The sequence below is a fragment of the Eschscholzia californica genome, unplaced genomic scaffold (assembly GCF_041429995.1).
Source record: "Eschscholzia californica isolate CP2 unplaced genomic scaffold, dmEscCali1.0.p SCAF_4, whole genome shotgun sequence".
In the NCBI taxonomy this organism is placed as follows: domain Eukaryota; kingdom Viridiplantae; phylum Streptophyta; class Magnoliopsida; order Ranunculales; family Papaveraceae; genus Eschscholzia; species Eschscholzia californica.
In genome coordinates, this window is record NW_028238461.1 from 12,230,605 (window position 1) to 12,253,411 (window position 22,807).

General features: G+C 36.4%; 2 protein-coding genes and 1 long non-coding RNA gene across 3 annotated transcripts; 2 read left to right on the forward strand and 1 right to left on the reverse strand.

Moving 5' to 3' along the window:
* The first annotated feature begins 2,813 nt into the window (after positions 1-2,813).
* EMB2004 (RNI-like superfamily protein) lies at positions 2,814-8,181 on the forward strand. The gene is made up of 18 exons (XM_086632342.1): positions 2,814-3,005; positions 3,105-3,420; positions 4,633-4,872; positions 5,056-5,114; positions 5,232-5,369; positions 5,541-5,615; positions 5,719-5,802; positions 5,913-5,974; positions 6,215-6,284; positions 6,392-6,467; positions 6,564-6,694; positions 6,816-6,875; positions 6,967-7,041; positions 7,125-7,229; positions 7,315-7,410; positions 7,499-7,579; positions 7,675-7,776; positions 7,860-8,181. The coding sequence occupies exons 1-18, from the start codon at positions 2,964-2,966 to the stop codon at positions 7,926-7,928; spliced, it is 1,881 nt and encodes a 626-aa protein (XP_086488468.1). The 5' UTR covers positions 2,814-2,963; the 3' UTR covers positions 7,929-8,181.
* Positions 8,182-13,889: 5,708 nt separating this feature from the next.
* On the forward strand, positions 13,890-18,750 carry LOC147542772 (Calmodulin binding protein-like protein). The gene is made up of 8 exons (XM_086634178.1): positions 13,890-14,150; positions 14,421-14,525; positions 15,071-15,146; positions 15,825-15,877; positions 16,000-16,493; positions 17,156-17,316; positions 17,480-17,686; positions 17,798-18,750. Exons 2-8 carry the CDS (start codon positions 14,422-14,424, stop codon positions 18,482-18,484), a joined length of 1,782 nt encoding a protein of 593 aa, XP_086490304.1. The 5' UTR covers positions 13,890-14,150; position 14,421; the 3' UTR covers positions 18,485-18,750.
* On the reverse strand, positions 17,080-18,988 carry LOC147542773 (uncharacterized). Its single transcript, XR_015223338.1, has 2 exons — positions 18,750-18,988; positions 17,080-18,663 (listed from the first exon to the last, which is right to left on the reverse strand). It is a non-coding gene; the product is annotated as an uncharacterized LOC147542773 (long non-coding RNA).
* Positions 18,989-22,807: the final 3,819 nt, after the last annotated feature.

A 22,807-nucleotide genomic window follows, 5' to 3' on the forward strand; every position in this document is an offset into this window, starting at 1 on the left:
TTTTTTTTCGTTGAAAGCGTAGATGATACTTCAAGAGGATGAAAAAACAATGAAACTAAATCAAAAGACCTTCTTTCATCTAAAAAAAAAAAAATCAAAAGACCTTTTTCTTTCATTAGGAACAAAGAACTTGAAATTGTTGGATAAACAAACTCAAAGAAAAGTTTGATACGAAATTCCATTGTAGATTACAGAAAAAGAAAAGGTAGTATAAAAATTACGTCAGTGTAAGGAACTGATTCCAACATTTGCCACAAATCATCACTTTGCACCATGACATTTATACATCAAGAGGTAAACTCTTAAACCGCCTTAGAGACAACATTACAACCCTTGAAGGTTGTAAACATCACCGTTAACCCTAAGGGCATGTTTGGTGCGTTGGTATCACGTGAGAATGGAATGTGATTCCTGAAAATTACAATCCTGATTACTGTTTAGCTCACGGGATAATAGCAAACCCATTGGATAATAGTAATCATGGAGGAATAGGATTCCTCCTAGCCGGGGTATCGCAAACCCACGGAGGAGGGGAGGATTTGTGGTTTTCATTCCCGGCCTACCTGATAATAGCAAACCCATGAGATAATAGCAAAACCTGGATGACTCGAAAGCTGGTTATGTTTTAATAAAACGTAATGGAATCCTGACTCGGACATGAAATGTTTGTTTTTATAAGGAATAAAAAACAAATATTAGTGTGAGATTGAGTTAGAAGTTTTTTTTTTGATGAAGGGGATTGAGTTAGAAGTTGAACCCCATCAAAGTATTTTCTGTCGGAATGAGATTGGAGCCAAACCAACTTCAGATAATCGACATATGCATGAAAGGGAACCTAATTCACACATGAAATAATACTCAGACTTATATTCTTAGTTTTCATGCTTAGTTGCCTACCATGTTTTTCGGAAAATAATCTCATATGAACAAATAAAAATCGCATACAAAAAGCGATTACACGAAAGAACGAAAAGAACTTCAATTTTTTTTTTCACAGTTTTATGAGTGCTACATGTACAAAGTCCTTAACAAAATTCTTGACTTAATGACTCATTTTCACTAAAAGAGAAAAGTTGATCAAAGTTTTTTAAAATTTGACTTTAATCGGAACCGTTCACTTAGCATTTTGTGAAGAATCTTGTCAAAGATTTTTTGTACGTTTAGCATTTCCCTTATGTTTATGTTAACAAATACATAATGCTTTAAATTTTAGTAGTTATTGATATTATCTTTTTTTTTCTTTTAATTGTGCATTTTACCGACTAATCTTATAGGTTGTGTTAGTTGAAGGAGGAGTTGTCTATCATATCATTTACTATTAAAAGAGTAGCTGGATTTTACGGTAAGATCTGGGTTAACCCTAAAATTACCTTCTCATAATTGGATGGGGAGACGAATAGACGATGGATTTTGACGATTCATATTCCGTAAAAGGGTATTTTAGTAATTTAGAAATGGCAAAATTACAGTATAATGAAAATCTATAAATCGTGAACCCCTAAAACTCTCTCTCTCTGGGTTTTTTGTATTCACATTTTCTGTACAATTTCTTCTTTTCCCTTAGAAAGAGGGGTTGTTTTCTTATTGGTGTTGGTCTAACAGGTCGGGGATGTAGGGCTCCAGGTTTCTTCCCACTCTTGTGCACGCCTGATGTCTGACGAACCTGACTCTTTTGCTGAGCATAGGCGAGTTTTGAGCATGAGAGTTTTGCAAAAACTCAATCGATTCTGAGTGTGTTAACAACATAATAAGAAAACAACCCACTTAGCTTGATCTCACAACGTCACTATATGTGGACGTCCGTGCCCGTCTGATTCTCACCCGTATTCACAATAATAGTTAAGTATATAGGATCCAACGCGTATGTAGTGTTCCCAATGTGGTCACATAATGAAACCTAGTTATGAAAGGCCAACGCTTTGGGGAAAGCTAAAAAGTTTCCGGGGTGTGAAGACTTGGTCAAAAATTGGTCAAATTTGTTTGACAATTTTATTTAGGGGAAAGCAAAATAGCTTCTCCACCTCACCTCTCTCTCTCCACCTCACTTCTCTCTCTCCACCTCACCTCTATCTTCTCCGATTAGGTCGCCGGCCGGAAAATTTTCCGGCCGGCGACCATTAAAAAAAAAAAAAAAAATTTTTTTTTTCACTCTCTCTCTCTCTCTCTAAACTCCGGCGAAGGGGTTTCCCTTCGCCGGAGTCCCGGTCTGTTGAAGAACAGACCGGAACTGGTCTGTTCTTCAACAGACCGATCAGGCCTGTTGAAGAACAGACCAGATCTGGTTTGTTCTTCAACAGATCCGGCCTGTTGAAGACCGGATCTGTTGAAGAACAGACCGGACTGGTCTGTTCTTCAACAGACCACTTCCGGTCTGTTGAAGAACAGACCGATCTGGTCTGTTCTTCAACAGGCCAGATTTGGTCTGTTGAAGAACAGACCAGTTCCGGTCTGTTCTTCAACAGACCGGAACTCCGGCGAAGGGAAACCCCTTCGCCGGAGTTTCTAGAGAGAGAGAGAGTGAAAATTTTTTTTTTTTTTTTTTTTTAAAGGTCGCCGGCCGGAAAATTTTCCGGCCGGCGACCAAATCGGAGAAGACAAAGAGGTGAGGTGGAGAGAGAGTGAGGTGAGGTGGAGAGAGAGTGAGGTGAGGTGGAGATAGAGTGAGGTGAGGTGGAGATAGATTGAGGTGAGGTGGAGTGTTTTTTTTTATTTCCCCTTAAAATTTATTTCCCCAGAAAATCTCTAAAATTATGCATATTCCCTTTAAAATTTCACACCCCGGAAACTATTTAGCTTTCCCCAAAGCGCTGGCCTTATGAAATTGCAAATGAAACTTTAGGACTAATCCAGCTAGAGTTAGCGGGTTCGGCACTGACACAGTGCACAGCCTCTCTCTTTATCCCCTCCCTCCTCATCTCTTCTCTCTCTCTCTCTAACTTCAACAGCTGAACCAGACAGCATCAATGGCTTCTCCTTCAACCATATCACTCTCTACACAGCCAAAGGTATCTCCTTCTTCTCCCCTCTTTACCACTTTAAACTCTAACTTCACTATTCTACTCATTCAATTCCATTTGAACTTGTGATTTCGTTTGTTTTTTCAGATTGGGTTTCATCCACTTTCAAGAAAACATGGCTTACAAACCCAAATCTTCATTAGTTCCCCTTCCTCAGGCTATTCTACTCAATTTCTCTTATTACCCAGAACTTCAATCCACTTTACTCAGACTAGAAGATTTCTTAAACTCAGAAGTTTGGTTCCTAGGGCATCATCAAGACCTGTTGGTAGTTCGAGTCGATCTTCTGGTGGTAGAAGGGTTTATAAGCAATCTCAAGCTGAACCCTCTTTGCCAGACTTGAGGGTAAAGGAGGTCGTCTCCTTCGTTGTACCCGCAGGCGTTTTTGTTGCTGTTACATTTGGTATAGCTTCCATTTTTTTTAACCCATCTTGTATAATGTAGTTTAATGCACAAAGTCTTCTTAACTTCAGCAATTTATGTTTGAATTCAAATTGGTATTAGAAATGGAAAACCAGGAATTAATGTAGATGGAGGGCTGATTAGCCTAAGTCCTATGATTCTTTGGTTAGTTGGAATTGGTCCGAAAATTTCGAAACATCTTAGGCCACTTAGAGTTCTGCCTCTAGGTATTAGCACTTGAAAAGTGGAACTTCAATTCAAACTGCTCTTGTGAAGTTTTATGTGTTTCTTGGATCTACTATACTTGCCCATTTTCGCAAGAAAGTTTTGTACTTCATTTAAATTTCGATTGGACCTTTGTTTAAATTCATTTTGTTTAAAGTCATTGGGTATCTATAATGTTAACACATATTTGAATACCGAAGAGTTGATACTGACATGGAAGTGTTCTGTATCACTTGTAAGTTAGCATCTGTCTATTGTACTACAAGTGTATCAATGGCGTCAATAGTTGCTGTGTTGATTTAAGACATGGTTTTGCTGGTTGAAACAATTGATAGGTTTACTCTTTAATTTGGTTATCTTACGAGGGTATAGAGTGGTAAGTCCATAATGTGTAGAAGTACAGCTTACTTATACTTTCCCTGGAAAAAATGTGGTCTGATACTCTGATGAGTTAATAACTTCTTAGCAATCTTGGATCTTGCCACTCTTTATTATGCTGTAATCTAAAGTCAAACATTAAAAGTTCCACTTAGTGGTTTTTTTACCTTTATCGAGGCTTAGATTTCTCAACGAAAAAGGTGGTCAGTTTTTCCACCGTCCATGGGCTTCCACGCATATATAGCTGCAAGTCCAATAAATTCAAGCAAATATTTTCTCGGAGAATATGGCCCATCTCAAAATTATCCCCATTAAAACCAAACAACCATTTACATTTTTATTCTTTTGCCTCTGATTCTTGTCCTATTTTCAACAAATTTATTTTGCACCTCCTCAGAAATGACGTTGATGGTTGTTTCCACAAAGTTATAAATTTTTATTTGTCAGTTTCGTAGTTGTACTGTTTCTCACAGCAGTCCCTCTACTAGGTTTAGGTTCTCTAGCTGGATTTGATTCTCTCGTTTTCTTAAATTAACAGTTTCAAACAAAACGGCACTAGGAATACAGGGGACTGGACTTTCTTTACTAATTTATATTTTTCAGCTGACAGTTTTATGGAAGCTGGTTGAGAAAATGCTTGTGCCGAAACAAGGGAAGGCTTCATCCTCTCCTTCTACTTCTTCCGAGGGAAATAGATTTTCTTTACCAGGAATAAAGTGGTCCTTTGCTCCTGGTACGAATTTGTCATCAGGTCTTAGTTTCACGGATGAGAGGGATCGTAGGGAGAAAAAAAAGCTGCTCAATGACTTTGCTAAAGAACTCAAGTCATTCAGAAGTGTAAACATGTCAGGTATGTTGAAGAGTTATACCGTGCTTCAAATTTCTTAGACTTTACTAGTTAAAATCGCGGTTAACTTTTGTGAAGAGTCTAGAAACAAATAGGTTTCTAAATTCTTAACTCCATAGTATACACATTTATAAAGCGCTTCCTACAAGATTTGGTTTGGTTTCACAAGTGACAAGTTTATGATAGGTCACAGATTTGGAGATGATGGTCTCTTCTTTCTTGCCGAAAGCTTAGGCTACAATCAGGTTAGAGCCCCTGTCGTCTTTAGCTTTCCACGTTTTTGACTTTTGAATGTATCTCTGTAGGTATTATTTCTGTAGTACCTTCCCATGTCTGATGAATGTATTTGCATCATTTTTTAGATTGCAGAGGAAGTAGACTTTTCCGCAAATGATATATCTGCTGCTGGACTGAAAGCTTTTGATGGAGTTCTTCAATCGAATATTGTATTGAAGACCCTTAATCTTTCTGGAAATATTGTTGGGGATGAAGGAATTAAGGTCCGGACGAATATCCTTTCACCATATAATATGTATAAATATGTTATTCTAATGGGATTAGTAAATGTTTCCATGTTAATTGATTCGGTCTTACCGATGAACAATATCTGTATTCTGTCATGGTATTTGTTTTCTGTTACATGTAATTAGACGGGCCTTCTTTTTGTGCAGTGTCTTTGTGATATTTTGATGGGTAATAGTGGTATTCAAAAGCTCCAGCTAAATAGTACCGATGTCGGAGATGAGGTTTGTTATTTTTCCCGAAAAAATATAGTGAACTTTCCGTGTAGTGGTATGGCTGCAATTGAATGGACTTTAGCTTCTTAAGCAATGATTTGAGTTTGTGCAGGGAGCAAAGGCAATTGCGGAGTTGCTGAAAAAAAATTCGAGCTTGCGTGCTCTTGAACTTAACAACAATATGATAGATTATTCTGTATGCCATTCTGATTCCTCTCCTATTTTCCATTAATATTTTGGTTTCCATTCTAAATTCACTTAAGCAATAAAGGTCATTCTGCTGTTTACTGTTTTGAACACAAATAGGGGTTCACAAGTCTTGCTGAAGCGCTTCTTGAGAATAATACTATTCAATCCATACATCTTAAGTGAGTGATGGTTTGATCGTGTATACTTTTCTTATTCTACACGAGCATAATACACATATTCCTGTACAGATCAAGAAAAATAATAATAATAATAACGAATCTTCCTGGTCGTATATCTCATGATTTAGTGAATGAATTGCATTTTATAATTTAATATGTATTATATTGAGTGACTTCTCGATTTTCTTCGTGATCCCCACTCTAAGAAACTTATGTGAGATTTGGGGTTATTTTTTTTAGTGGAAATTATGGCGGTGCTCTTGGGGTTGCTGCTCTTGCTAAAGGAATTGAAGGAAACAAGTCCTTGAGGGTAGTTTCTTTGTTTCTTTAGTCCCTCTTGTTTAAGGGTATCTCTTGCTTTAAACTGGTTTGAAATTTTTCATGGTTATGGAACTTATGAGTGAGAGTTGGATTCAGGAACTTCATCTGCATGGAAATTCTATGGGTAATGAAGGTGTTCGTGCTTTAATGGCTGGTTTATCTGCAAGTAGAGGTCTGATTTCACCAGTGTCCCATTTGTTCGTATTTCCTTGATGAACATTCTTGAAAGCTGTAAATTGAGAATGTTATATGTGGTTCGGGTTTGCAGCGAAAATCACACTTTTGGATATAAGCAACAATGAAATTGGTCCGAAAGGGGCATTCCATGTGGCCGAATTCATCAAGAAAAGCAAGAGTTTGTTATGGTTGAATATTTACATGAATGACATTACCGATGAGGTACTATCTTACTATTTAACGAAGAAAATTCAACTTCACCACATACATATTATATATCACCTTTAAGATATGTCAATGCTTTGAACAACTTCGTATAAACAACACCTGGAAAATGCATCAGGGAGCTGAAAGGATTGCAGATGCATTGAAGGAGAACCGTTCAATATCTGCCATAGATTTGGTGAGTATGGTAATTGTCTTCGGAGATCATATTGGCGATCTCATGGTCTAATATTCTTACTAGTCTCAAATTATCGACGGGTTTCTTCCAGGGAGGAAATAATATCCATGCCAAGGGGGTAACTGACATAGCCCAAGTTCTGAAAGATAATTCCGTAATTACATCTGTGAGTTCTCTATCAAGTGATATACAAATTCCACATCTTACTAGTACGGAGATCTTCTCTCATGGTGAAATCTTATTCGACAGTTAGAACTTGGGTATAACCCCATCGGGCCAGACGGGGCAAAGGCTCTTGCTGAAGTACTAAAGTTTCATGGGAAAATCGAAATTCTCAAACTCGGTTGGTGTCAGGTACGTATTATATATAAACCGATTTCAGGCCCCCCTTAAATCAACCATATCAACATTTATGACTTAGAGAAACAATATATTGCAGATTGGAGTAAAGGGAGCAGAATATATCGCCGATACTTTGAGATATAATACAACCATATCAACACTTGATTTAAGAGCAAATGGACTAGGAGATGAAGTGAGATCTTATTCTATATATTTATCGGAATTGGTTTTGTTTTCGTATTGGTTTCTTCTTATTCTTCTTCGATCCATTTTCTTCTCAGGGTGCGGCTTGTTTAGCTCGAAGTTTCAAAGTGGTGAATGAAGCTCTAACTTCACTTGATTTAGGCTTCAATGAAATAAGGGTATCTACTAAAATCTGCTTATGGAATTCTTAATCTTTATAGAAAAATCATGTAAAGGCGAAATTTAGATTTTGCTTTCTCGTTTTGAAAAACAGGATAAGGGTGCGTTTGCAATTGCACAAGCACTAAAGGCTAATGAAGACGTATCGATCACATCCATGAACCTTGCGAGCAACTTCGTTACGAAATTAGGGCAGGTAAAAATGAAAAGATTTTCTTTTCTTTTCGAAATCTATTACGATATTCCGAGAACTAAAAGAGTTATGTGAAAACCAAACAGGTAGCTCTCACAGATGCAAGAGATCATGTATATGAAATGAGTGAAAAAGAGGTCAATATTTTTTTCTGAATTGACTTCCCCAGATGGAAGAAAGAAGATCCAAAACTTGTGTAAATTCCTCTAAATTCTAGGGTCATGCAAAACTTTGAGATTCCCCATTCTTCCATCCTTTTTACAGGACCTAATTGTTGAAATTGAGTTGAGGGTTGGAAATTTTGACTGTGAGACTAAAAGATAAAGTTATAAAAACTTACTAACTTTTTGTTGGATTGAATAGTATTCTAGTAAGATATATTCATGTTTGAAAGTTCTTTGACTAAAAGTTATTATTTTCTTCCTCGTGTTTGATTCTGATTGAGTGTTTTGATTCTGATTGATTAGATTCTCGACTTGACTTAGGTGTTGTTTGAAAGAAACAGGACATACTTTTATTTTGTTGTAGAATTTCTTGTATTTCTAAAGAAAAGTTGCAAATAACGCCAAGTTAGTTTGGTAAAACACTTGACTTTTTATCTTTCTATGTTATTCCTCGAGACACTTGATTCTATTATCATGCTCTATATTTTACCTTTCAACAACAAAAAAAAATACTCTATTTTACAAAATGAAGCCATACTATAGTCGGCTTAGATCTCATCCCATGAACTGGGCGAGTAACATGTTTACTGTCTCCAATATATTAACGGAACTTTGTTATTGCCAATAAGTTACTATCTTCAAGTCTAAGGTGTCGTTCGGCAACACTAAAATAAATTCCAGAGAAGGTGGAATCTTTGGTTATTTGATTTGGGATTATTAGGGTGTAAATAATGTAGTTGGGCTTTAGGCCATTGTCATGTTGGGCTATAGGCCCGGTTCTTGTATCAGTTTGAGTGGGCAGTTATTGTGCGTATAACATCTTTGATGTATCAATGCCATATGTAACGACATACGTTGATCGTAGTCGACTTCCAAAAAAAAAAAAAAAAAAAAAAGTTGAAAAGTGAAGAAACTTTTGATCTTAAAGGTAAGCAACTTTTCTTCAACATATGCACAAATTTTACTTTACCAAAAAAAATTCTTTCATTATTTCCGTTTCACCACCACAAGTAAACTTCCACCACACTGTTGTACCGCCACTACCAACCACCACTATACACCTCCACCACCACCTTACATCCACCACGACCGTACCTCCACCACCGTTGTACCTTTCCACCACAGTAACACCACCACCACACCTCAACCACTACCACTATTTGTATCTCAACCACATACGCCACCATATGTATCTTAACCACCTACATCACAATTGTACTTCCACCACCATTATACATCCACCACCACTATCTGTCGTGTGACGCCCCAGGCCTTAGCAGTTGCCGTTATTGTCCTCCCTTTGTCCACCACCACGCACAGGTGGTAGGAGGTTTTGTTCTTGGCCAGGACTCCAAGAGTCCCCCCAAAAGGCCTCGGTACTTACTAAGCGCCAGCGTACACCTATAGCCCAGGCTCTGGACACTCTCGTGAGCGATGTGGGACTATTACAATCCCCTCCCCCCACCCTCAGCGAAGAGCCGTCCTCGGCTCTGATACCAAATGTGACGCCCCAGGCCTTAGCAGTTGCCGATATTGTCCTCCCTTTGTCCACCACCACGCACAGGTGGTAGGAGGTTTTGTTCTTGGCCAGGACTCCAAGAGTCCCCCCAAAAGGCCTCGGTACTTACTAAGCGCCAGCGTACACCTATAGCCCAGGCTCTGGACACTCTCGTGAGCGATGTGGGACTATTACATGTCGTACATCCACCACCACCACCATACCTCCACCAACATCCCTATACATCCACCACCACCATCTCATACCTCCACCACTACCGCCGCCACCACCATCATACCTCCACCACCACCACCGCCACCGCCGCCACCACCACCACCACCGCACCACCACCATTATCAATATCACCACCACCTCTTTCAAAAGAGTTATCATGAAAATTATACAGTAAATAAATTTAATTGAAATCAAGTGTCTATGTAAGAAAAAGAAAATAGAAAAGTAAATTACATTACCAAACTAATTTTTCGACTTTTTTTTACTTATAAGTAACATTTATGCCAAACATACTTATGATAATTTTTTACTTTTTTGAAGCAAAAGAACTTCTACTACAAGCAAAAGGATTTCTATTTTTGGTTGCCAAACGACACCTAAACCAAAAAAAAATAAACTCTAATATAAAGTCAACTTTTGACTTAAGTGGAGTCGAAATGTTTTACTTATTAGATTGTTTTCCTAATTTATTGATCTGTAAAATTACTTATTTTTGTATTATCAGATGTCATCTTAATGTATTATATCTTAATTTGATGCATCTACTTATGTGGGACTTATCACATTCATATGCGGCAAATAGTAATCACTACTCAAGAGGCCTTATTGCACTTTCAACAAAAAAAGAGGCCTTATTGCACTAATAATCAAGCTTTTCTTTTCGTGGTTGTTCCTTTACGATGAGACCTAAGGCAATTCCTCTCTGCGCCTCTTCATTTCTCTTTTCACTTCTCTTTCTCCTTCTCTTGTTGAAAATGATGAACTTCGAACATTGGCCTCTCTTGGGTGTTCGCCTTTAGAACCTCTCTTTTGTTTTTCTTTTTCTCTTCAAAATTTACATTCATTCCAATTTATTGATCAATGGCTTATATGTTTTTACACACTAAAACCAAGCTAACAATAAATGTTTTAAAAAAATTATCCACACAATTGATTAGACAAGGCTAAGAGCCCAAGATGGTATGGGATGGAGCCATGGAGATTTCTGTTTAGCCATGATACTTGTCAGACATTGGACAAACCCAAGCTTGTGCATTTCATGTCTTTTCTCATGGAAATGGGACCTCTTCCATTTTAAGTTTTATTGGATATTAAATAATTGATCTAGAGAAACATTTTATTTAATCCAACAGCAAACTTACAAAGAACCTGCATAAAGGAATGTCTGACTTTCTAGATTTTCTGTAATAAATCTATTAATAAATTGATAGTAATAATAATAATAATACTCTAATATAATAATAGTTTTTTTTTCTATAAATACAAACCTAAACAAATGAGAAATATAAAAGTTAATGATATGAAAGATTTGAAAATCATAAATATTATCAAAATTCACATAGGAAAGAAAAGATTAACCTATTTAATTTATAAGGGTTCATAAGTGTAATGTTACTACTAATGTCTGAAAGTTTCACGATAAAATCGATCTTTTCCAATAGGCAATCTACTTATTGACAATCTAAGAAAAATGTGGTTACTTAACAACAATATATTGAAGTATATAGTAGATAAACAAAGACACATCGATTTTCTATTGTTTAGTTGGGCAATTTGAATGTGAAAGGTGATTTCTTACAGAAAAGATATGAGAATTGTCCAAATAATTTTACCACTCTTTAGAAAAAAAAAGTCACATCCAAATGCTTTCACACGAACCAAACAAACCATGTGTTATTTTCACTAGTACTCCATGAAAGTAAACTTTTTTTTTTTTTTTTTATTGCAATAGAAGGATAGTTCTTGTAAAGCATATAACTATCTTCGAGTAGTGATTGCCAAGGCCACAACCACACTTCCCATGACTCTTAAACATGTCATGTCGTGGCCAAGTCCCACTGGTTAGCCATGGCCACGACCAATGGTCACGATAAGGCTCGTTCAAAAACTCTTAAGGGTTGGCTCTCTCAAAAAAAAAAAAATCATCACTAAACACCTCTGTTTCATCACTAGTGGCATCATTTTAGATAATTGTGGTAAATTGGCATAGGATTCTTGTATCAAGAACATTGAAACAATCGTATAGGTGTCTCGAAAAAACTTGTTAGATGTTGATAAGCAAGGATAAAATACCCTAACGGCCATAAAATGTGTAAAGAGATCACAGAGTAATCATCTTGGATCTTGCAAAGAAGACAATCACGTGAGTTAAATTTTTAGCTTTCGGAATCTTGGAAATTATTGATGGAGACACTTCACTCTAGCAAAATGACATAATAATTTGTTTTTTTTTTTTTGCAAATATTATTGCATAAATTTGTTTTAGGTCTTATTCGTAAAAACAAGTACTCTTCATTGTCCTTTTGTTTCGATTGAATTATATGAATTTTGGTGAGTTTCCTGGAAACTTCAATTGATGTTATCACTTTTTGTTTTCAAAAATCATGTCTATCTTTTCTTTTCAGAATCGCTACAATTAACAGGGTGCAAGTGAATTTAATCAATCTATTTTCGTAAGCCTATGATAAATATTAAAGGAACATGACACAAGTAGGAAAAGAGTAAAAAGATGTTCGGTAAAGAAAGAAGAAATCTGTCATAGATGATGAAACTAAATTTCGAGAGCGCAATGAACAACCCTTCTTTGGAAAATGGTTTTCACCGCCAATTTGGTTCAATTGACACAAACATGTTACCACAGTTAGTTTTTCACTGACGAAACACCGATTAGAACTTTGTAATCGTATATCTGCATGGAGGAAAAGTGTCGACAAACATTAACCCTAATGTCAAGAGGGGATACTAATAGTACGAACCCACGTTACCTCGAATTTAGTAATTGTAAATTCAATAAGAGAAATTCTATTCATCCTTCTATTTTGGTCCCTCCCCCAACCCTCCGTCGATGTGGCAACATATTACTTGAGTGTGGAGCAATTGGAGAGAGAATTGTGAGAAAATATACTCCAGTGATATGTCGCCACATTAAGAGAAATTCTATTCAATAAACCTGTGACGACTCTTTTCCTGTAAGTTTGGTTTTGAGAGAGAGTTAGGTAAATCAATTAGCAGAAAGAAAGAATTATATGGAATTTTGATAGTCAATGTCAGTGAATGAGATTTCTTAAGACTCTAAACGTATCCAATGTAGAGAGAGAGAGAAGTGTGTCTAATCAACTTGGCATTTTGCACTGGATAACCATGTGACTTTAGCTAGGTTTGCAAAATTCAGATTTGCAGATTGAGACATTCTCTTGTCTCTAGGTTTTATTTCGGGGACCCTTATTTTCCGACTAAAAATGAAAAGTTTATCACAATTTCATAGTTAAATTATTTTAGGTTGTATTAGATTACAATCTGACAAAATTGAGTGAGTTTCGTGGAAATTGTACTTGCATCATTTTAGATAACATTCTCTTGCTCAAGTAGACACCCACCATACATTTTTGGGTTTATATGACCAGTTTACAGTGAATGTAGGGCTTAAACATAACTTGTACGTAAGATAAGTTTTTCTACAATCAGATGTTTTTCTTAACGTAAATGAGTTTTGCAATAATTAGCATTTGTCTATAAATATAACAAATGGAGACTCTAAAGAGGTCAAGAAAGAAATTTAAACAAGGAACAAAAGAGAGATGAAAAATTGTATAGAAGAAGATTAAAGTAACATAAAGTTAGAGAAGATTAAAAAAATATAAGAAAGTTTTAGAAGAATAAAAAAGATCCCAAGACCTATGGTTCTGCATAGCTAGTCCAAAGGTCCGTAATAGTGTGAACTAATGGGTCCGAGCATCTACTAGGGTAATTGGAAATCGGGTTAAACAACGGTCACTCACCTGGTATAGGGTCATTGACTACTTCCCGCACGCTAATTACTTGTCTGATGAGTCGGGTACACCAATGACGGTTACTGTATACAAGCACACCTAACAGATTCAGACCGACCTTCCAGAAACCAGTTTTTCTGGTTTAATTTCCTATCCTGTAATTTTTTTTTGTATGGACTTCAAGAGTCATTACACGAAAAAATACATGAATTGAATAAAACCGATAGTTACTATCATTAAAGACATCTTGGGTCATAAACGTTATACATAAATGCCTAAGACCGTCCTAGGATCATCAAAGCCTACTTCACTGTCAACCTGACGTGTTACGTCATCAAGCCTACTTCATTGAGAAATCGACTACGATCTACGTTAGTCATTACAAAATATCGATACGTCATCAAAATGTGATAAGCATGATTACCGCCTAAGGTTAAACGAATAATTAAAGGGACCTAAAGCCCAACAACACACAGCCTGTGGAATCGAACATGTGACCTCTCAGAATTTTAGAGTTCATCTCCAACACTATTAACCACTTGTTACCCTAACTTATGTGTATTGTCTGGTGGCCACCTCAAAAGGCCCTAGGTGGAATCCTTGATCGTATCTCTGAAACCCAAATCTCTGAAACCCAAATCCTCTCTCTCTCTCTCTCTCTCTCTCTAAAATTTCAAATTTTACTGTGGCGTATCCTTCTTTGTCTCAGAGGTTCATTTTCTCATCTATCTATATCAATTCATTAATTTCAATGAAACAATAAATAATCCATTCGTAGAAATCATCCAAAATTCAGACATGGGTAGATGACAAAGTTTTAGAATTTAGTAAATTAAAATAAGTTTGTTGATATTCTCTTCTACTTCATTATCGTCCTCATACCATTAATTGCTTCAGCGAATGTTCTCTGAACTTATTCTTGTTCTTGTTGTTGTTGTTTATGATCTTCGTACCCTAATCTTTCTTCTACCCAAAATCAAGTATGTCTCAGAAACGCCAACCTGAAGATCAAAAATTAGGATCGGAGGAAGATGAGGAAGTTCGTACACCTGATGAAAAACGTCCAAAGCTTCCTTCTTTAAGAAAGTATGATAATCATCATCACCATTTCTCTCTCTATATATACTTGATTTGGTTATTCCTAATGATTGTAATAGAAAGAAAACCCTAATTTGATTGAACTAGGTTTAGCTTTTAATCTTCTTATGGACTAAAACTTATATGGGTGGACTTGTTTTTGTGAATATGAAAATGGGTTGATATAGTTTCTTTGCTTATGGTGGTTTGAATATATGAAATGAGAGTCATGTTCTTAATATCTATAAGCATAAAGGATTAATGGGTATGTTTATAATCTTGAAATATCATTTTTGTTATGAAATTCAAGTAGGTTGATCTGAAAATTTTAATTGATTCAAGTGTTGTTACACAAGTAAATGAAGGAACTGGGTAGCTTTGCATGCATCCATGTTATATTTTGATAAAATGGTAAAGACTTGTTATCATGAAAAGTTAAGTACCTATTAACCGAGTTTTTCAGTTTGGTGATTTAGGTTCGGGGTAAGTAGGAAGAATGCTTGATATCGATATTTAGTATGCTAATTTTTATTAATTTTTTGTTTTTGGTTTAGTGTGGTACTTGAAGCATGGAGGACGCATGCCTTTCAGAAGTTTTTCTCGTCAGTGGAGCCATTGATTCGTAGAGTCGTAAGTGTAACTCCATCAAATATTTTTCAGGCATTACAAAAACACAGTGACAATTATTTTAGTCGGTAAATCACGGTAATGAGCTAGAATAGGGGAATCCTCCTAATGATAACTCGCATCATAAGAAATGGAAGTATTGATAGGTAATCACCACCACTGAAGTGATTGAGTAGAGCATGAGGAATTATTTGTAGTTATTAGGCTCCCTAGCTTATTTTTGTTGTCTAGATTTTATTAAATGGAAGTTAAAAACTCTTGAGGTGTGTCACGAGGCGCCTTGAGGCGTACGTATTTTAGAACCTTATACTATTGAGAAGAAGAACTCTTTAGAAGTTTTGGTTTTTCTTTTTGCTGTTATTTTAGTTATTTTGGCAACACTAGAACTTCATACTATGTTAGTGATGTAGAAAAACTTGTTATACTGTGTTTTTACATAATTGATGTCATTATTTTTACCATTTTTTTTGTATTTTACGCCTCAGAGGCACCACCTCGCCTTGTGAGAGCAAACCGCCTTGAGGCGTAAAAACGTATTTTATAACCTTGAATGGAAGTGACCAAGATAATGTTGATTTTTTTCTTATTATCTCGTCGATTATGCTTTAGCTAAAGTAATTTGTCTATATGATTTGTAAATGCAGCAAGAATAGTCCGTTGACGAGATTTCTGTTGTTTTAGGTGAAAGAGGAAGTTGAAATGGCCTTGAAGAAGCACTTGCCAGCCATGAAACAGTATGAACTAAATTCCCCTGTCAATTTTATTTTTCGTGCTGAAAAACTTTTGTAGATGAATGTTGTTTGGCAAGAATCGAGAAAATTATTTGATGGTAAATAATTTTTTTTCTCATTTTCAGAAATTGCGAAAAGCAAATTCATCCTTCTACATCAAGAAGCTTGCAGCTAAAGTTTAAGAAAAAGCTTTCACTTCCAGTTTTTACTAATGCTAGAATTGAAGGAGAGGAAGGTTCTATCCTAGAAATTGTTCTGGTTGATGCTTTGACTGAGAATACTGTCAATTCAGGTCCTGAGTCCTCGGCAAAGATTGAGTTAGTAGCTTTGGAGGGAGATTTTGAAGGTGACGAAGCATGTAGCTGGACGATTGAAGAATTTCAAAATAATATTGTTAAGGAACGGGAAGGGAAAAAACCACTTCTTAGTGGAGATGTATTCGTTAATCTTAATGAGGGCAACTGTGTAGTAAATGAATTGGTTTTCACGGATAATTCTAGCTGGACTAGGAGCCGTAAGTTCAGATTAGGGGCTAGAATTGTTGATAATGACTTGGAAGGAGTTAGGGTAAGAGAAGCAAAATCTGAAGCTTTCATGGTCAAGGATCATCGTGGAGAATGTGAGTACTTCCCTAATTTTTTTACTCCTTCCCTATAGATATCTTGAGTATGTGTCGAAAATAAACTGAATATTCAAGGTGATGTTTATCACATCGATGATTGAGGCATACGCTCTTTTTTCTTTTTTACGTGAAAGCTTTTACTGTACTGTATATCGATTATCTTTTGTTTGTTGGAGTTATTCCACATTGGTTGTGGGAGGGATGGTGGTCAAGTTATAAGTGTGAGAGGAAGCCTCACCTTTTGAGCTAGCTTTTGGGGTGAGAAAGGCCCAAGACCACCTGGGGCACAAATGGGCCAAAATCACACCCACAAATGGTATTTGAGCCCAGGTTTACCAAAGTATTTCTGTTCCCATTAATGGTGGGGGAAGATACTCTTCCAGGTCCTAATGTGTGAAGGGAAAGATTGTTGGAGTTAGTCGCACATTGGTTATGGGAGGGGGTGCTGATCATTTTAAATGTGTGTGGGAAAGGCTCACTCTTGAGCTAGCTTTTGGGTGAGATAGGTCCCAAGACCACTTGGGGGCCAAGGAAAGCCTAAGACCACATGCGCAAATGGTATCAAAGTTGAGGTTTACCCATAGTTTAATGAAATCCTCTAATATTTATGACTCTTTCTGTTTCCATTCTGAAGTTTCCGAATTTTGGGTTGTTTGCAGTATACAAGAAGCACTATCCTCCATCTTTGGTTGATGATGTATGGCGCTTGGAAAAGATTGGAAAAGATGGAGCTTTTCATAAGCGTCTAACTAGGGAAAAGATCACAACTGTGAAGGATTTTCTGACATTACTCAATTTAGATGCTCCAATGCTCCGAACTGTACGGCTTCTTCTGAATATATTTCAAACCCCGTTTATCCTTGACTTTTGCAGATTCAGTAAACTTTGTTGTTGCCTTGGGGATAAGCTACTTGTTATTGTGTGACATTAGTAAGTCCTGTTATGCTTGGTATTTATCATGGTATTGGTTATATTATCTGCAGATTCTTGGCACAGGAATGTCTTCTAAGATGTGGGAGGTCACTCTGGATCATGCTAGGACGTGCATACTTGATAAGCGGATGTTCGTCTATTATGCCCCTAGTGATCAACAGGGAATGGGGGTTGTCTTCAATATTGTTGGGCAAGCTCTAGGACTCCATGTTGAAAACCAGTTTGTTCCCATCGATGGTCTCTCCGAAACTGAAAAGGCATCTCTCTCTCTCTCTCTCTCTCTCTGTATATATATATGTGTGTGTGTGTGTGTGTGTGTTTGTGTCTGTGTAACGTTCTAACTTTTAGCTCGTGAGCCGCTGCACCAGGATGAAGCACTCAAGCTGATCAAACTCGCATACGATCATTGGGAGGAAGTACACAATTTTGAAAATGCAGGCAGTATGGGTGGCTCTTCAAACTCGGCAACAATCTTAGTTCCTTCTACTTCAACTATACCCGAGAGTTCCTACACCAGTGAGTTCCCGGATCCTGACAGGTTCCTTGAATCAGATGATACCCAACCAAGTACTTCAGCATCGGATATCGTTTCATCCATATTATCAATGGGAGGCACAAGAACTTTGGACAATTACTCTTCTTGGCAAGGAATTGAAGACGTCGAATTTAGATACGATCATCCTTCAAACTTTCAAACACAAATAACCAACTCTCTCTTATCTGATATGGAACCAATGACATCTTCTCTCTGTAGCGGAGATTTTCTTCCATATTTTGATCGAGAAATCGCTAATCAATCACAGAACCTCTACTTGGATGCTTGTTCTGATTTAGGAACTGCTGTCAGTGGGTTTCTTGGTATGCCATCTCGGTCGATTTCAGCTACAGTCACAGACAAAGCAAAGACTAGCTGGACTATGCTTTTTACTGTACTAAGATGGAGATTCTCGATCAAAAGGATCATAGCATCGAAGAAGAATAGCGTCAGAGAAACGGAAAGATACGGTAACAGAGTTTTGCTGGAAGGATTGAATTATAGTTCTGAATATAATTAGGTTTTTTACTTTCTACTTGTAGAGAAAAGAAAGAAACAAAGCTGCCCGAAATTGATTTCAGTGTGCAGATATGGATTCGCAGAGGAGTTTGTATGAATGTGACTCTTTCTTCTTTGACCTTTCAATTGAATTTATCTTTTCTTCGATTCAAGAAGACTTCGGTTGTTCAAGTGAAGTTTCTGTGTTCATTAAACGAATTCGAACTGAACGAAGCAAATTTATCAAATAGAAATGATAAATAAAAAACTAGGTCAGAGTTTTATACCTGTTCTTGATTTATGGAAACCAAATTCTGCTCATAACCAAGAAAACATATATCAACCATGTCAGGTTTTACCTTGTTTGTTGTGATGAAATGGGATATTGCTATGAAGATCAGAAAGTGTTTACTCTAAGATGTTGAATATTGAAAGAGATCTAGGGTTTTTCCTGTTTCTATACCTCAAAATGCAGAACTTCTGAAGGATTTCTTTTGATACCAGAAAGTTTAATCTGTTTTTCTATGGTTAGTATTTTACATGGCTGTTGTTACCTGAGGACTAAATTGATGGGCTTTAAGATAAGTTTATGTGATATGGGCCAACTGGCCCACTTATGGAATTTTGGTGTTGCGGTCGATGTTGATGTTGAAGACGAAGAACATAGTTTTCTTTGAGCTTTCGGTGGTAAAGCGAATTTATTAGAAGTAGTCTCATTCACTTGAGAAGAAGAAGAGGAAACCAAAAACTATTAAAAAAAATTTCTATCTAAAATCCTCAAATTTTTTGCCAAAGGCAGACATTTAGTTTTCATCAGGAAAATAAGAAAAACATTTGAGGAAAATACTTTTGAAGAAAATGGTGAAAAAGAAATGAAGAAATTAACTCTTAACTAACAAAAGTATATATGATGTTGATGGCATTTTAAAATGTCGGAGAAGCATGGATGACAAATTCGAAAATTGATCAAAATTTAGGGGCCAATTGAAACTAAGCCCGGAATAAAAGAGTTGCAGCTTTGGAGTGCGTTAGGGAAATTAAATTAGATTGCTTTAGGAAGACTCGGACCTATAGTCTCAGACTCGACAAACTTATAATCTTACAGTTGAGTCATACCACATTTTATGCATCTTTATTGAATAAAACCTATAAATTTTTAAACTGGAACTTTTTTTAGTAGTCAAGTGGGTGAAGTCAGGGGATGCACCCACACCCCCTTGGATCCACCCCTGGTGTTCTCGGATCTCTCTCACTCCAAAAGCCCCCTTGGATCCACCCCTGGTGTCCTCGGATCTCTCTCACTCCAAAAGCTAGATTAAGAGGTGAGAGACTTTCCTTCACATTAACTTAGCTTCAATAGACTATTTTTATATTCCGGACTTCCATACCAACGTTGGATGGTCTTGAGCTTCTCTCCTCTCCACGTTGATTTCTTCTCGTTTGCATCCTCTCAACCTTCAGCCCTTCAAGATATCTTCCATAGGACTTACGGAAAGTTTTTAAAGGCGACTACTCTAAAGTAAATTTCTGAAAAAGTTTGTAAAGAATTTTAACACATAGAGGGGGGCGTCTTTAAAACTCCCTAGACTTATAATTTGGTCAAGAAACCGAATTGGACCGAGTGGTGTAAGTGAGTTAGTGTCACACTTAGTTTTTTTTTATTTGTTCAGCGTGCCTCAAACCCTTGACCTCCAAGGTGAAAGACTATTCCTCTTACCACTCCAACCAAGGGTTGTAGGCGTCCCAATTAGTTGTTAAGTTTAAATTTGTAAAGACAACCTTAAAAGAGGATATGGTTCTTATGGAAAATGACAAGAAATTAGGGCAAGGCCCTGGATTTGGGTCATGCGAGTGAAGATTGAATCATGTATTTCTAAATATCAGATACTTTGACCCAAAGATAAGGTAGCCGAAAGTGGTCCGACATGTTGAGGTGGTCGGCTAGGTTGCGGCTCTCCATCGCTCTTTTTCTAATATGGACGATCCATCCTGTTCCTAGCCATCCACCAAATATTTCAACCTACTTTTTTTTGGCCGCGACTTTGGGGCATAAAGAAAATTCTCCAAGGAATAAAGACTTAGTCGGTTAATGTTGACTTAAGGGTCATATTTATATTTTAACCCAAAACTTTACTGGATTGGATTTTAACTCTTAATCTTCATCTTCACTCACTGGATCTAACTAGAAAACTTGTTATTCAGATTTAGGAAATTAAAATCTATTTTCCCCTTCACTCATCAGGTTTCATCAATTCTACTTCCTTCCTCAATCATAACAAAACCTACTTCTTCCCCTTCATTATTCTTTTTCTTTTTCGCTTCAACTATCTACTTCTCTTTCATGTTCTACTGACAGTTGTCCCCCAATGATCTTCTTCTCTATATTAATTAATCGATTTCCCCTTGAAATGTTTGAAAGTTATAGATTCAAATATAATTTTGCCGAGAAGAGTAGGCAAAGACTCCTCCAGAAAAGGGGTTTTTCCGAGTTAGGGTTTACAATATGGTTGATAATGGAGAGGGTGGAGGTCGATATCGCTATTTTCGTTCCTCCTCAGATTAGTTCATTGACACCTGGAAAAGTATGAAAGAACTTCTAGTAAAGTCATGACAGTTAGGTATTGCCCATCCAAAGGGATTCATATTCGCTGCTAGAATGTGGCTTGCTCTTGTTATTATCTTTGATTGTTTTTTCGAAAGCCCTTTCAAGATGTCGACCGCTACTTTGTTTGGGATATTCCCATTGTTGTTGTTGCATTGTCTTCGAATTTAGCATTGGTAAACTAATAAACCTACTATTGTTGAGAAGTGTGAGAGAAGGAGAGAATGAGAAGATAAAAGATTTAGGAGGCAAAGAATAACAAAGTCAATTTTTGGACCCAAAATGAAGATGATTCCAAAGTCAAATTTTGTTGACAAAAATCTTTATTCTCCGGAGAGTTTTGTTTATGCCCCAAAACCGCGGCCTTTTTTTTTTAAAGTCAACCTACTTTCTCAGCACGAATATAATTAGGAGTTTGATTCGAAGAAGAACTACTAATAAGCTAGCCTCCTAAGTCACCTAACTTATTAGGTTACCGAAACTATTAACAGCCTGATAAAAACTATAATGTGGGTTTGTTAATTAGTGGTTCGGCCTTTTATCAATAAGATATCTCGAATATGAATGATGGATTGGAGACTTAAAATACTAATCGATAGAAATTATATGACAGAAACACAAAGTACTTCGCGTTCATAATTGTATATCATTATTCTCTCGGAAAAAAATATTTCCTCAACAAAATCCCACTCAACCAAATAGACAAAAATCATGATTTAGTTGTAAACAAAAAGTAAAATAAAAAAAGACAAAAGAAAAACTAAACAGAAAGGTATGCATGAAATTATTGACATTCAAAACCATACAAAATTGAAAAACCAATTTATTCCCCACTATAAAATAATTGAAAGGCAAACACTTTTTAAAACTACTTTCATATCTAATCTATTCATTCCATCTCTCTGTCTAGAGAGTTGATTATTGCCTTAGTTGTACAAGTTTGAAGGTGATTATTTATATAAAACACTTTATACTATAACAATGACCTGTTCTTTTGACCTTTTCTTCTTCATCCCCAAATGGGTAATCTTTTTACTCCACCTTTTTTTTTTTTTTTTTTGTTGAACTACTCCACTTTTTTCTTAGTGGGGAGGGTGTTTTACTTTTCTTTTTTATCCTCCTTACAAAAGATTGGATGGTTTAATTCCATTTTCTTTTTTATTACATTGTCATTAGCTTAATCTCAACTTGCTATGATCATACCAGCACTATCTTACTAGTTTCCGTCAAAATTCCGCGATTAAGTGCAATTGCAAGATAATAATATAATGAACGACATTCTGAGAAATTTGTTTGTTACACTCTTCTTCGTTTAGATAGAATCTCTCAATTTAAACCCCTGTAGGAAGTAATCTAAGGATATTTTTTTTACCGAACTTAAGTAACATGTGCTTAAATGTGTACTATATTTTTGTCCCCGAGCCATTTATGTTATTTAGATCTGTAGTACGCTATGATGTATCATGTTGTAACATTAGTACATAAGTAGTTAGAGGGAAGACTCTTAAGTCTTTTCGCACGTTCATTCTATTTAACATCAATATGAGAGTGTCAAATCTAAGCAAGATATTTTTAATAGTACATATCACAAATAAAATTTGTTCTACATGAAACTAAATTCGACAGGAACATATAAACAAATTGCTCTATTAGAAAAGAGTTAATTCCTATATGGCCCCCTACTTTGTGACCAACTTCCTTTATGACCCCCTTTTTTTCGTAAATTCAAATATGCCCCCCTAT